This window comes from Ambystoma mexicanum, chromosome 4p (assembly GCF_040938575.1).
Source record: "Ambystoma mexicanum isolate Mex_15411 chromosome 4p, UKY_AmexF1_1, whole genome shotgun sequence".
In the NCBI taxonomy this organism is placed as follows: domain Eukaryota; kingdom Metazoa; phylum Chordata; class Amphibia; order Caudata; family Ambystomatidae; genus Ambystoma; species Ambystoma mexicanum.
Genome location: NC_090927.1, coordinates 34,451,705 through 34,467,439, shown reverse-complemented (window position 1 = coordinate 34,467,439; position 15,735 = coordinate 34,451,705). Strand labels below are relative to the sequence as shown.

Here is a 15,735-nt window from a genome sequence, read left to right as displayed (position 1 = left end):
TGGGAGCGCTGATGATCTATAAATACATTGATAAATAAAGAGTTTCCTTCTCTGTTTCCACATGACCATAGCACACACTAGATAGCAAAATGTATGCATGTGCCTGCTTTACAGATTATGGGAGGTCTTACTGGCCCTGATGAAGGCAGGTTTTTCAAGCTCTGCGTCGAAACCAGTACCCCTACATCGGATTCACTAATGTTTGTAGGACATGGATTTGCATAAACTGCTGTAATGGGGCGATATGTATTTCATATCTGTACTTTGATTTTAGACTAGTAGGCTCGGTCTCCATATAAGAGAGTGGTTGTTTACCCCATTGCCTTGGATTTCTATGCAACTGACTGTTTGCTCTCTATGCCTCCCATTATGAGTGAAGCTTGTACTGCATTTTAATGAAAGCAATGTGTCTGAGTTTTTAAGTTAAGTTCAATAATGTTGTGTCTTTGTTGGGTCAAAATTAATTGCTACATCAGTAATGTATTTAATAAAGCTTTTTGTACATGTTGTTTAGTCTGCGTCGTTTTGGAATTGTGTATTAAATACATATACATGTGTGTATATAATAATCACTCATTACTAATAAAAAAGTGTTTAACGATATGTGTTGTGCTCATGTGCAACGGCATAAGATGGTATAACTGCACTAGGTACACATTGGTAGAGAGCAGGTTCTCTAGCCACGCACGCTAACAAGAATCATTTCAAATACTTTATTATTGATAAATGTTTTAGTTATTGCATTATGAAGATAAAATGTGTTTCTTTTGATTAAGTAAGATGTATACACAGCTGCCCAGGAATACAGCACCTGACTCACTGTTCTGGCATAAGTTGCCAAGCTCACTCCTCATTACAAGTCTGGCAGTAACGCGCCGGTGCTCTGGTGGGTTGCCGCCAGACTGAAACACTGGTTCAGCCGTCTGATATCCCGGTGCCACCGGGACATTACACGTCCCAGCAGCCCGGGATATCAGGAGGCGGAGAGTGGGAGTGGGGACACAGAAGCACCAGCACCGTTGCCAACAGTGCCAGTGATTCCGTGACAACTCTGCTTTCTGGGGCCGTTTTGACCAGCAGGTACACTGGCCCAGCAAGGCAGAGTTGTAGTCTGCCGGTCAGGAAAGGGTGCTTGTACGTTGCTTCCGGCCCCCTTATTTCTGGACCAGCAGACTGGTAATGAGGCCCATAGTGCCCAACTAAACCTGGCTGGTGTTGGTGCCACCCTGGTATCTCACTGGTTCCTGGCTGACTGGTTCCTGGCTGACATGCTTATCCATGCCGAGCCGAAGATCAAAGACTGAAGACAGAAAGCAGTGGAGGCCTGAGCAGCTGAGTAAATACATACATGAATGAGGATTACCAGCAAAGAGGCCTTAAAATGCTCCTGCTGTTATCCTGCCAGTTCATAGAACTCTCTTAGAAAAGCTGCAGAGGCTCACATGTGCCTTCTAGTAGGAAACTGTTAATAAAGGTTTGTAAAATGTTATGGACGCTGCGGTGTGGAAAAGTTCCCCGGCTATCGCTCAGCATCCGAATACCCGGCACACAGCGGCCTTGCTGTACAGGTTCTTCAGTGACACTTTCACTTCTTTATTCCTCAGAGTATAGATGAGAGGGTTAAGAGCTGGAACTACTTGCCCATAGAACAATGCCAATGTTTTGTCCGTCTCCGATGAGGCTCTTGACTTAGGCCTTAGGTAAATCACCATGGCTGTTCCGTAGAAAAGGATCACAACTACCAGGTGGGACCCGCAGGTAGCAAATGTCCGGCGCCTGCTCTCTGCTGTTGGCATCCTCAGGATTGCAGCAATAATCCGAAGGTAGGTGAAAATGATAAAAAACATTGGCGCCACAAGACTGAAAAAGGCAAGCATTGGAGCTGACAATCTAGAAAACTGTGAGTCCATGCAGGTCAACTGTGAGAGGGCATGTAGTTCACAGACAAGGTGGTCAACAGTGTTATGCCCGCAGAAATGTATGAAGGGAAGCATGGCGACAGTTGGTAGAGAGAGAAGAAATGCGCTGCTCCATATAGCAACGGCTAGTGTGATACAGACTCGATTGCTCATAATCTGTTGATATCGTAATGGGTTGCAGATGGCAACATAGCGATCCAGGCCCATCACCGCCAGAAGGAAGCATTCCGATTCCCCAACCCAGAGGGAGAAGAACATTTGGGCCATGCATTGAGAATAGATGATGGTGATTCTCTGAACGAGGAGACCTTCTAAGACGGTGGGGGTATTGAAGGATGACAAGCAGAAGTCCAGAATTGACAGGTTGCAAAGGAAGAAGTACATAGGGGTGCGAAGACGGCTATCACTCAGAACAACTATGATGAAGAGGCTGTTGGCAGCGACGTTGGTCAGATAAAATACCACGAGCACCATCAGAAGTACAATCTTAGTTTGAGGAGCGCAGGAAAATCCTAGCAGAATGAATTGAGTCACTTCAGTGTCATTCTCTTGTTCCATCGGATCCCGCTCAATTACCTAGAAAAAGAGACAGGGATCGGCACAGTCATCCAGAGGCAACAATGTACGCAGAAGCAGGTGTTGGTATACATCAATCAATCAATGGAAACCTATCAAACACGAAAAGGAAACAACTCTCATGGTCCTAAAACAACTTGTTCCAGGGAAGATGGATTACCATCCGAAGAGAGAAGTCTCTGGGCCTCCTTATAACATAGGCATTCCCGTAATGAAGGGTGCCGGTATGGGATCGACACCGTTCATTACGGGATGCCCTATTACGAGGTTCCCTGGTCAGACCAGACGTCCTTAGCGGGTCCCACAAGGAGACGAAGGAGCTAATAACGGGCCTGTTACTAACGGGCCCGTTATTAGCTCCATCCCCAGTCCCATTGAGCCCTATGGGGCCTCAAATGGGGATTGGTTTTGTGAATGAGGAAATACCGGGTCCCTCCAAGGTCGGAATGACCCGGTAATCCCTCATTCACAGAACTGGATCCCGGTATGGAGTAGCCATGGGGCTAATAGCACCATGGTTACCTCCATACTCGTAATGAGGCCCTCTGTCTCAGAATATTTATTGAGGAAAGGACGCCCGGTGCCAGGGCTTCCACAACCATCAGTCCATAACTGGTATTATTATGATTATTATTGCATTTATTGAGCACAGGCCTAGCTTCCGGAAGCAAGGGAGTGCTTTACAATCATAGAGGGATGCTGAGAAAAAGGGAGTGGGGAAGTAACGGGAGGATGAGGTTGTGCAATTAGTAGCAAGGGGTCTAGAGGCAACAAATGGAGGACACTGTAGGAGCCGATCACCAAGTCACAGGTAGTGGAGGGTGTGTGGACCTAGGTGTTAGGGAGGTCAGCTCTTTCCTGACTGTAGAAGCAATGACGCATGTCTGATATTGATGGACTGGACGCTCCAGAGTCTTGGGGCGTAGACAGAGAAGTCCTATCCTCTGGTTCTTTCCTTCCTGCACTGGCAGAGTTCAGGTCTGCACATTTCCTTACTTCTGGTGGATTGCAGGCTTCCAGAGATGCTGAGTTTCTCAGTGAGGTAGTTTGGGGACTTCAGGGTGATAGCCTTGTAGATGATGCAATAGGATTTGAAGATATGGGAGCCAGTCCAGTTTGATAAAGGTTGGGTGATGTGGTTGAATCCTTTGAGTCGTCCCGCAGTGTTTAGGACATATCTCAGGGGTGCCAGTGTAGTTGCTGGAAGGCCTTCCCAAAGGGCATTGCCAGCATCCACTTGGGAGAGGACCAAGGCTTGGACAGCGGATCTGAGTTTTTCTCTTGAGGAAAGAGCTTTATTTTCAGTCGCAGAGAGTGTTGGCACCAGGCTGTTTTTGTCTTCCTTGCTATGTGTGGTTTGAACGTTTGGTGTTTGTCAATGTTGAACCCAAGCGACCTCGCACAGGTGATTAGCTGGAGTGTGAAGGCCTCGAGGTGCATAGCAGAGAGCCAGGTCTGGATGTCCGGTGTTGTTGGCCAGCAGTAGGAATTCAGTCTTGAAGGGGTTGAGCTTCAGGTAAGCACTGCACATCCCAAGACCCCCTCTCTTCTGTGACCTCTATCAATCCTACACATGCACAGTGGCAGAGCCAGGGTTTGATGCCAGGGGGGCAAAGTGCTTGTCAAGGGCACTGATCAGTAGCGCCGTTGTCATGCTTTCCACAACTTTTGCAGGTATGAACTACGAAGAACGTTGCATGGTGAGGAAGCCTGTAGGTGCAAGGGCCCCCATCAAGGTATTCTTTATGCATGGTGGGAGTTTTATCATAGAAGCATCATACAACCTCTCACAATGCCTTCACGAGATGTGATGGATCTCGGAACTAGACTGCCACTGCATAAAGCAGAAATGTCAACTTCCTTCTGATCTAGGTCCGGAAATCAAGCAAATTACAAATCATTTTTGTATCAGCAGCTTTGCTGAGGTCATGACTTAAGAAGCTCCACTTTGCTCCTCTGAAGCAGCATCATTCGCCATCAGCCGTCGCTGCACCATCAACTCGCAGCTGTGCTGTCCTTCCCCCTGCCAGTCACATGACCACTATTGGCACAGTGATAAGCAGTACATAGATCCAGCGATTCCATGGGACCGGAGCCTGCTGTCCGCCACCGCTCTTCCCTTGCTCGGTCCACGTGAACCGATGTCAGCTCACCACGGTCGCCTCACTCTGTTGTCCATCTTCTGATGTTTCCTGGTTGCCCTGTTGGTGCTGGTACTTCCTGGCACACCCAGCTTCACGATTGACTGTCTTTTTGGGTTATGCATGTACCATTCAATGCAGTGCTTCTTCTCCAGTAAATCTTGCCTCTACACCATCTACTTTTCAGGGAGGTAAGAGTCACAACACGCTCTTATCTTCCATTTGTTGTCATCACTCTCTTAAAAAATACGTTTTTTGTAAAGTGTGTTGTGTCCTCCCACCTGCTCTTCCCATCCTTTCTCTTGTTCCTTTTCCTCTTTGTGTTACCATGCACATAACAATAGAACTCCTAGCACCCTTCGCTTGCACCCACCCTGTGAAATATGAGTAGCCTTTCTGTGCCTCTGAGGTGCCGTGCAGTGCATGTTACTAAGTCATTACTTCTTACTTGTAGTTGCAGCCTACGAGGAGGCAACGAGTGTGCTGTACAAGTAGTTTGGAGTTGACAGACATCAGTGGGATGGGGCTTACAAGCTAGAGTTGCTTGGAGCTCCTATACCACAGAGGTGCTATATGCCTAGGAGTGGTCAACCCTAGGTAACCCCTAGGTATTTTATTTTATTTTATTATTTTATTAGAATTTTTGTTAAATGCTGCCCATACTCTGAGGCACTTGGAGCGCCTTACATGGTTCAAAATGTGATCAAAAGGTGGGAGGTGAAACCGAAAATATTTTGAGGTTAGGATAGGCCTGATTTGGATAGAAACGTGGTAGCAGGAGAGGCGGGTAGGGTTGTGTGTGGGGAAACAGGTATATGTTGAAGCTTTTTCTGAAAGTGGCGATGGAGGGTGCAGTGTGGATGTGAAGAGCTTTAGTGTTCCATGCCGTGGGTGCCCAGTGCAGTGGCTAAATCCTTGCTTTTGTGTGCATAGTGGTAGCAGGAGAGGCGGGTAGGGTTGTGTCTGGGGAAACAGGTATATGTTGAAGCTTTTTCTGAAAGTGGCGATGGAGGGTGCAGTGTCCCATGCCGTGGGGGCCCAGTGGCTAGATCCTTGCTTTTGTGTGCATAGTGGTAGCAGGAGAGGCGGGTAGGGTTGTGTGTGGGGAAACAGGTATATGCTGAAGCTTTTTCTGAAAGTGGCGATGGAGGGTGCAGTGTGGATGTGAAGAGCTTTAGTGTTCCATGCCGTGGGGGCCCAGTGGCTAGATCCTTGCTTTTGTGTGCATAGTGGTAGCAGGAGAGGCGGGTAGGGTTGTGTCTGGGGAAACAGGTATATGCTGAAGCTTTTTCTGAAAGTGGCGATGGAGGGTGCAGTGTTCCATGCCGTGGGTGCCCAGTGGCTAAATCCTTGCTTTTGTGTGCATAGTGGTAGCAGGAGAGGCGGGTAGGGTTGTGTGTGGGGAAACAGGTATATGTTGAAGCTTTTTCTGAAAGTGGCGATGGAGGGTGCAGTGTTCCATGCCGTGGGTGCCCAGTGGCTAGATCCTTGCTTTTGTGTGCATAGTGGTAGCAGGAGAGGCGGGTAGGGTTGTGTGTGGGGAAACAGGTATATGTTGAAGCTTTTTCTGAAAGTGGCGATGGAGGGTGCAGTGTGGATGTGAAGAGCTTTAGTGTTCCATGCCGTGGGGGCCCAGTGGCTAGATCCTTGCTTTTGTGTGCATAGTGGTAGCAGGAGAGGCGGGTAGGGTTGTGTGTGGGGAAACAGGTATATGCTGAAGCTTTTTCTGAAAGTGGCGATGGAGGGTGAAGTGTGGATGTGAAGAGCTTTAGTGTTCCATGCCGTGGGGGCCCAGTGGCTAAATCCTTGCTTTTGTGTGCATAGTGGTAGCAGGAGAGGCGGGTAGGGTTGTGTGTGGGGAAACAGGTATATGCTGAAGCTTTTTCTGAAAGTGGCGATGGAGGGTGCAGTGTCCCATGCCGTGGGGGCCCAGTGGCTAGATCCTTGCATGTTAGTTAAGTTTTCAGAGAGGAAAAGGTAAAGGGTGTTGGACTCGCTTGTCTGGTAGTTGAATGGGGGATGGGTTTGAGTTTGTGGTGAAGGTGGGATGGGGTTTTGTGGTGGATGGCTTTGAATACCACAAGGAGCCCTTTGAAGGGGATTCTATAGGGTACAGGGAGCCCGTGGATCTGAGTGAGAGCTGGGGTGGTGTGTGATTGTTTGGGCCACTAGAGAATGAGCCTGGGTAATATGGCTGCAAGGGGGGCATGTGTGCTTTTGGGAAGTCCCTTGCGGTGAGCATTACCATAGTTCAGCTTGGACAGATCCAGTGCTTGGACTGTGGTGCAGGAGTTATCAGGAGGAAGGATTTGTATGATCTTGCGCAGGGCGTGTACTGTAGCTGTAGATGACATGTTTTGTGGACTGTTGCTATGTGTGTTTCAATGAAAGGTGGGGGTTGATGGTGAAGCCAAGGGATTTGACAGGAGTGAAGCGGGATGTGTTATCCGTGGTAAGTTCTTTGATCCGGGGATGGGTTCAGGTTTGTGTCTGGGGTGCAGATGAGGAGCTGTTCCATTTTGGGAGGGCAGAGCTTAAGGGAGTGCTTGGCCATTTGATGATGAAGTGACAAGCGTTGAGGATGTGGGGCTATGAAGGGAATGAGATCTGGAAATATATTTTGTGTGTTAAGTGCCTGTGAAAGGAATTCTACATATATGTTGAAGTGGAGTGCAGACATGGAGGAGCGTGTTGGGACCCAGTACCTGACCGGGAAGGGGTTTGATTGATAAGGGGGCATGGATATATACTATGTCCTGTCAGTGAGGAAGGGGGTGAACCAGTTGAGAAAAGGGCCTGGAATGTTCATCTGGTGTGAATGGAATAGGGTGATGGGTAGAAGGGTGTGGTCGATGGTGCTGAAGGCTGCAGAGAGGTCGAGAAGTATGAGTAGTGCTGTGTCCATTGTCTATAATGATGTGCAGGTAATCAATGATGGGAGGTGTAGCAGCCTCAATGCTGTGTCTTCGTTGAAAGCCAGATTGCAAGCGGGTGAGAAGGTTGTTTGTGGTGATGTGTTGTAGCAGTTCTGATGAAGTATGGTGGTATAGTAATGGGGTGGTAAGTCTCAGGGGGCATGGGGTCGAGAGATGGGTTTTTCAGTAAGGGTGACAATTGTCTAGTTTTAAATGCAGAGGAACTGGTAACAAGTGTGAGACAGCGATTGATGATGTTGAGCCATTGTGGAGCAAGGGTATGGAGGTCATTGGATGCAGCTTGAGTTGGACTTGCGTCATGCACAAAGTGTGCCGGTTTTGTTTTCTCAGTAAGGATGGTGAAGGGGCCTTTTTCAATGGGTTAGAAAGAGTTCCTTGTGTTGGAATGTTTAGGAGCAGGGGCTGGGTGGGAGAGGGAGAGCAAAGAGCAAGGCTTGCCTGATGTGTATTTGGGAGTTGAAGTAGTCCATGGGTGAAATGCATACTGCAGTGGATGCGGGGAGGGCAGTGGGTAAGATATGAAAAGTGTGGATGGTGGTTTGAAGAGGGTCTTGACTAAGTTGAATAGTTTCTGTGTACGACTGGTGGTGGATTGGAGTTCTTGCAAGTCGAGGCTGTGTTGGGGGCAGTAAATGAGGTGGATACAATTGGGATGTGGATGTGGGTGTGGGTGTGAGTGAGGGGAGCAAGCGAGAGATGGCGCTTCAAATGATGTGTATTGGTGGAGTTACTAAGTGTGAGTGAGTCTTTATAAATGATGGTGTGAATGAGATAGTGAGGGTGAAGCAGGCCAGGGATAATAGGTGTGGTGGTGTAGAGTATGCCTGGGAGGCGCATGCTATGTATCTCATTGATTTCATGCGTGTGTGCAGCAGCAGCATGGCAGTGGTGCATGTGAATAGTTGGTTCAGTGGAGTGCTCTGTTAGAGGTTGATTGGAATGTTGTTTGCATGGTGTATTATTGTGGAAACCAGGGGCAACCAGGGGCTAACAGGGAATAAAACGGAACCAGATAAATATATTAGCATCAGCCTCTCCTTGCTCTGGATTCTCTGATGAAAGTGCTTAACTTCCCAAAGTAAGCCTGAGGCAATCCCTGAGCTCCTTGCTGAACTGCAGGAATGCTGGAGTGGTCTTGATTGGGACTGGAATGGGGTTGCCGTTGGATGAGTCGCGCACTGGTCTGTCTCCGAGAAGAGTGCGCTCCATCTGAGCCTACACACCTGATGCTAGAAGGCTGTTGGTCAGGCTGCAGTTGCGGTATGTGTGAAGCTAACGATTCTGGTTGTGATGGGTTTTCAGTGCTATTCTTTTGGATGAGGAGATGTTTTCAAATGTCTAAGTTCCTAATATGAGACATCAGTGCTGTGTTGTTTGTGGGCTGTGAGAAATCCTTGACACTGTCATTATGCATCTTGCAGGAATGCATTTGGTTGTCCCACTCACTTGCCCTTTTCTGCTCCCTTTCACTGGGAGGGTGAGACAGGCAGGAAGAGAAACTGAACAACACTTTCTGGTCAGAGGATGGAGTGGTCCCTCAGTTACCCAAACAGGTCTGTGAGGAGGCGGTGGGAGTGACCCTGTGGAGCGGGGGTTGGAAGAATCAAACCCATGGGTGGGGGCCAGAAAGGTCATGCCTGTTGGAGGGTCCATGCTGCAGGGAGATTTGATGGGATCTTGTTGGATGAGGTGCCTGGACAGGTGCTTGTAGCGATAGAAATTCAGAAGAAGACTGTGGTAGCTGCAGGCGCCCCCCAAGAGTACTTTCAGAAGGTTCATTTGTATAGGGGGTACTGGACCCTACGAATGGGTCTAGACTACTTTAGCTTTCCAGGAGGAAAGAAGAATGTGTTTTAATAAACTCCCTCTGCTAAAAGACAGAGGATCTGGATCCCAGAACTAGGGGGAAGCCCCAGCACTTTAAAGTGTGTCGCAAAAAGCTGTAGATGACGTGTGCCTCACCTGCCTCTAGCCCTTTTACTGAGGCCTGCTCCAGCTGCGACTGTGATGTAGGATTGTCCTCCAACACACAGTTCATCGCCGGACAGGTGGTCGCTAGTGACTCTCGACAACCCAACATTCTGACCTATCCCAGATATCCTGACCATGCATGTCTGCCTGGTCTCAGCCGGAACCAGAGAAACCGTCCACTAGCAGAGCCGCTTTGCCAGCAGCGGCATCGGTGCTCGAGCGGAGTGTGTGGTGCTATCTGAGACTAGATGCAGGAACTCTAGCTTGTGAGTGTCCTGCTAGAAAGAATACCACAGTCTCGCTGGCCACTGGTAGATTGAGCCAGCAAAATGAAGACTAGGTGAGAAGTAAACGTTTTACTTGTGCTCTGCATACACCCACTAGTGTCACCACCACCTTTCCCAGTGACCCCCATCTGAAAGACCCCAGCGCGCTTCCAAACAAACCTTCATCGTAGGGATCTGCTGTTTGATTGGCCGGCTGCTGTCTCCAGCGTCCTGATGCTCATTGGGCGATCAGCGCGTTCAGAGCGTGGTCCTAGAGACGTGGTGCAGAGGCTCATGGGAAGTGGAGCCACATCATTAGTTCCCAGTGAGGGTCAAGGATGCCATTGAGCTGCCTGAAGCTTCGATTTTAACACAAATCGAAGGATTTAACACAAAGGAGTAATGCAAACAGAGGTAAGTGTCTTTTGTAGTATTATATAACAGGCTAGAAAGCCTCAGGAGCAGTGGGCGTGTTTGCAGATAGGGGGAATAGTTCTCTGTTGCATGCAAATATGCTGTTCCAATTTGGCGTCTTAGAATCTATGAATTTAGAAGACTCTCTGCTATGACAGTGTAGGAGGGTGGTGAGAAAGTCTGCAATCTGACCTTGTCACGAGAGGCTAGAGACCCCTCGCAGCCTGGGGTGGGAGGTCTACCAGGGTGAAAGCAAGAGCCATTCCTATCCGAGAGGAGGAAGGTGGTGTTGGGAGGGTCCTGATTCCTGTCCCCTCCACACATGCCTTCTTATATGTGCAGTATCAACTTGCATCACACCACGCCTCTTACAAAACATGCGACCCAGGTTTTCTCTTTCTTTCCCAGAACCAGAAGCAAGAGCACAGGAGTGTCGAGTGATCAGCCACAGGATTAAAACCCATGAGGACCCTCCCGCCAATGGTCTCAGTGGACTGAGCCACAGAGAGCGCAAGCGCGCCTACCCAGCTGCCAGAGGTACTGCACAGCGACTCTCCCCAGTGCCTGCACGCACAGTCACTGGCGCAGCGCAGGAAGCCTGCTTCAACCAGGACTTAGAACGGGACAACAGTTCATGGGAGAGACTTCACCTACCTTCTGGGCATCTGAGGAAGCGGCGCCAAGCCCCCCTAACATCAACTTGGAACTACGATTCGCATGCCGCCATTGCAGTCACACTGTCAAAGAACAGGCCTGCATAGACAAAAGGGGTAGGGTCTTATCCCGATGCTTGCGCCCTCTCCTTTATCTGTAAAAGCTTCCTAGGCAGGGAAGACATGGGCAGATTGGCCATGGTCTCTAATGCATTGGAGATGCATGGGGGGGGAGGGGTTGCAAAAGGAGCAAAGTAAACAGGAGGCCAGTGCTTGGTTGGGTGCGGTCAGAGGAGGAGGAGGTGGCAGACCAAGAGATCAACAGAATCAAGTATAGTGAGTTGGAGTGTGGAGGCAAAGTGAGAAAAGGCAAGGTATTGGTTGGTGAGAGCAAGTGGTACTGTGTGGCGAGTCTGCATGCACGATGGGTGAGTGAGAGAGTTACAGCGAGTCTACAGAATGAGTGGAAAGGGCTTGAGGGAGTGAAACAAGAGTGACTGAACAGAAGGTGGTGTCGTGTGGTGGAGTTGTAGTATGGTGTGGAGTAGTAGAAGTGTGAAAGAGGGAGTAGGGGTGTACAGGAGAGGGCAGTAGTGTAGTATGGAACAGGCAGTTGTGACCTTGAAAGTTGGGGGCAAGTAGTAGACAGAGTGAGGAGAGACATCAGAGGGGGAAGAAGGCGAGAGGGTGGATGAGTTGGGCGCAGGAGGGTAGAGAGGGGAGGATAAGATTAAGAGACAAGGAGAGTAGCATCAGTGCATGAAAAGAAGGAGGCTGTGTGGAGTGGAATGGCTGAAAGGCACTGTCCGCAACAGCAGTGACCGTGTAGGGCTAGTTTAGAAGGTCCCGGAGAGAGCTGAGATAGAGAAGGCAATTGGCTATGGGGTCTCCTGTACGGCATGCTGGAGAATCGACAGGAGGGGACGAGAGTCTCTATCTTCTTGTCCGAGGAATATAGAGGCCTGGTTCCGGCCGGGAAATGCTAAAACTAGATGAGAGAGCGTGGGGTGGCCCTTGCACCCTAGCAAAGAAATCCATAAAAACCCTTGAATCCTCTCTGGGAGTTGAAGTGCTGTTTGAGCCTTTGCAGACACTAAGTATGTGACTTATGCCATCCAATGTGAAAAGGTGCCCATATTGCGTCCTGTATTCCATCCCTGTGCATTCATGGCATGGGCCAATATGTGTTTTTTGCTTTTGTTCAGTGAAATAACTCCAAATACCCAACCTTTTTCAAAAGCTGAGACTAAGGGCCTCATTACGACCCAGGCGGTAAGTGATCGAAATTACCGCCATGGCGTAATGAGCGTTAACGCCATGGTCCGATGGCGATAAGAGCGCCATATTACGACCCATCGCGCACGAGCATTTCGCCATGGCGGTAACGTAAACTTACCGCCCTCGTTAACAGCGCAGGGTGACCTACCGCCACCCATCATTGCGCCGACCGTAGTCAGCGGTCGCCGTAATTAGCGGTGACTGCAATTATGCGGAACCGGAAATAGCGTAATCGCGGTGGAACGGGAAACAGCACAGCGGCCATCTTAAAAAACACAATCCATTGCCATCCTACCCAACCACACCACACCCAACCCTCAAACCCTGACATTCCCATACCCACCCATTTCCTCAGCCAACCATGCCTAAAGTTGTCAAGAAGGCATGTGACAGGCAGCGGCAGGAGCGCTTCAGTCGTGAGGAACTGCAAATGCTTGCAGACACGCTCCAGGAGAAGGCCGATGTTGTCTTCTCCACTGAGATGACCCGGACAGCCATAGGCCGCAAAAAGGAGGTGTGGGAACTTGTGGCACAACGTGTCAGTGCTGTTGGAACCACTCCACGCACCTCCAAACAGTGCCGCAAGAGATGGGACGACCTGCGGATCAGGGTCCGGGGCATTATGTCTGCCAACAGTAACCTGGCCCTGGGAACTGGCGGGGGAGCAGACTCCCCACTGAAGATGCAGCCATGGGAGGAGACATGTGCCTCTCTGATTGGCATTGAGTGCATCAAAGATGTCGGCGAGATGGAGAGAGGGGCCCCGACATCTGGAGAGACAGGTAGGTGCCTCATATCCAGCCTTGCAAGACACCCTGATACACTTGCACGTGACAATCACAATGTGGCAGACGCAACACATCAGCAGATGAGCCACACCCTGCGCACATGCAGCATGTACACTGTACAGTAGGCAGACACACACCTGCACGCAAAACCGAACCTAAAGGGAGGCAACCTGTATGTCACGGGCTACTAACTCCACCATCTATCCATTACACTCTTCACAATGCCTGCTCAATGTCCGCTGAACCATCAATAACAGTCACCCTCCTCTGCTCCACCACAGGCTCGCAATCGGACACTGGCAGGGACGACAGCACCAGCACCCCAGCCAAGAAGGCCAGGAAAGTGGGAGAAGGGAACCATGCATCCACCTCTGCTGGACCCAGGCAGAAACCACGTCAGGCTGAAGAGGCCAGGGCAGCAAAGTCCCCCGAGGAAGGGGTCATGACAGCACCTGCAGCCCAACAACACCCACTGTTGCCCACTGAGGGCAATGTGTCAGCAGGGAGTAGTACTGTTGGGGAGACTGCAGCCATCGCTGCCTGCTCCGACAGTGATGTGGAGGATGACACTGGACTTGACCACAACACGCAACTGCACTCACCACACCTATCCCCAATCAGCCATCATGGAGATGACACCCTGGGCCAATCGCCTGCTAATTCATGGCCAGCAACTCCAAGCCCAGTGGGAGTTGTGGAAGATGGGAGTAGTCCCATTGGTCCCCCATTGGCACCCTCCATTGGGCCAGAATTCCAGCTGTCGCTGGAGCAGATTGCCAACAGGCAGGAAGCACTGGGCACACTCCTCACGCAGCATGTTGCAGAATGTGGAAGTGCCAGTGCAGCCATGGAGAGGAGTGCTGATGGCATCAGGGCTGCCATCCAAACTGCCAGCAGGGACATATGCACCGAACTTGCTGCAGTGCGGCAGATGAGGAGCCAGCTCATCCAGACAATTCTGGACACATGCCGTACTGAGCAGCCCGGTACATCCTCAGCTGCAAGTTCAGCACAAGCCTCTCCCGTCCGCAGGTCATCCAGGACCCTGAGGAGCACAGGCAGGGGGGCCCCAGGTTCCGGGAGAGGGGGCAGTCAATAGTGTGTAAACTATACACACTTCACCACGGGCACTGTCACATGTTTGCAGGGTGTTCAGGGGGGAGGGGGAGGGGGGAATTGGGTGTGTTGGAGTGTTCAGGGGGGAGTGGGAGGGGGGAATTGGGTGTGTTGGAGTGTTCAGGGGGCAGGGGGAGGGGGGAATTGGGTGTGTTGGAGTGTTCAGGGGAGGGGGAGGGGGGAATTGGGTGTGTTGGAGTGTTCAGGGGGAGGGGGAGGGGGGAATTGGGTGTGTTGGAGTGTTCAGGGGGAGGGGGAGGGGTTCTGTTATACCTATTCAGAAGAACAATACACTTTTTCTTTTCTCACAAACAAAAAGTGTGGACATTCCTCATTGCGTATGTGTGCTTTATTGTTTTACAGTCCACAGTGTTGACATACCAGACACACACAGTGCCCCAAGTGCCATCCATATGTCACACACTCGCTGTGTGTGCTAGAAGTATCGGTCAATGACATTCTGACGCATTATATGCCCCTCCTGTGCATCGCTGCCTCCCTGAGGTGCTGCCCCATCCCCATCATCATCATCCCCATCATCAGGTGGTTGTGGTTCTGCGTCAGGGGGCAGGGGGCAGAGGCACGTTTCGTCTGATGCACATATTGTGTAGCATGACACATGCCATGACGATCTTTGCAACCTTCTCATGGCGGTACAGGAGTGCCCCGCCAGACCTGCTGAGGCAGCGGAAACGTGCCTTCAGTAGGCCAAAAGCATGCTCTATCACCACACGGGTACGTGCATGGGAAATGGTTGTAGTCCTCCTCATGCTGGTTCGATGGGTTCCGCACTGGTGTGAGGAGCCACCTCTTCAGGGGATAGCCCGCATCACCTGTAAAATGTGAGCAAAGAATGTGTCAGGAACGAGATTGATATGTGAACATGACGCACAACCATGCCTTGATTCTGACTGTTACTGTGCACCAATTGGAGTTGTGGTTATGGATTTACACTGTGCAACCAGTATGTGTTCATGGCTCTCATGTACTGTTTTGCATGCAAAAACACAATGCAGGGGGGACGATTGCCTTGTGAGTGGCCATCCACTGTGTCCGTTCAGGCCGTCATTCATGTGACCTTGCACGTGTCCTGTGAGCTTGAAGCTCACATGATAGCAACATTGATGTCTGGCTCATTATGACCCCAGTGAGCATTACAGGTGTCAATGGGGACAGTTTGTGGGTCTTGTAGTGGTGCATTGATGTTCCTGTCTGTCATGTGCCTCCTTTGTGCGCAGTTGTGGGGGACAGGCCTTTCAGTAGTTGGTGCATGGTGACATGCATGTTGGTGTTTTTCTTTAGGGTCAATGCGGTCACAATTTGCACAATGCACTTGCAAATGGTTGTGTCGTTTTTGAGATGCACTTTCATTCACATGTTGGGATGATTAGGTCAGGCATGATGTGTACACTACTCTGTTGACGTCAGTGCTGCCACCGGGAATGATCTGGCTACTGCTAGTTGCACCCATGTGACGTATGCATCACCACCCTGTATCTGCCAGATGAAATATGCATTGGTACGTCATTCAACACCCACTTTGCATTTCCATGCTCATGACATTAGACTCACCGAGTAGGTAGGATCTTGGCCCTGCATGTCGATCCATGTAGCGTGGTATTGTGGAGTTCCAAAGGACCATTGAATCATGGGTTGATCAGGGGTATCTGGCAGAAC

The 15,735-nt window shown here is 50.2% G+C and overlaps 1 protein-coding gene across 1 annotated transcript in view; it reads right to left on the bottom strand.

Annotated features, from left to right (window-relative positions):
- Positions 1-1,526: 1,526 nt before the first annotated feature.
- LOC138452715 (olfactory receptor 2D2-like) overlaps positions 1,527-15,735 on the bottom strand; it is a 90,966-nt gene continuing 76,757 nt past the window's right edge. Inside the window, exon 5 of the mRNA XM_069605064.1 lies at positions 1,527-2,495. Within this exon, the coding sequence (XP_069461165.1) occupies positions 1,527-2,495 (969 nt within the window). The remainder of the gene's footprint in view (positions 2,496-15,735) is intronic.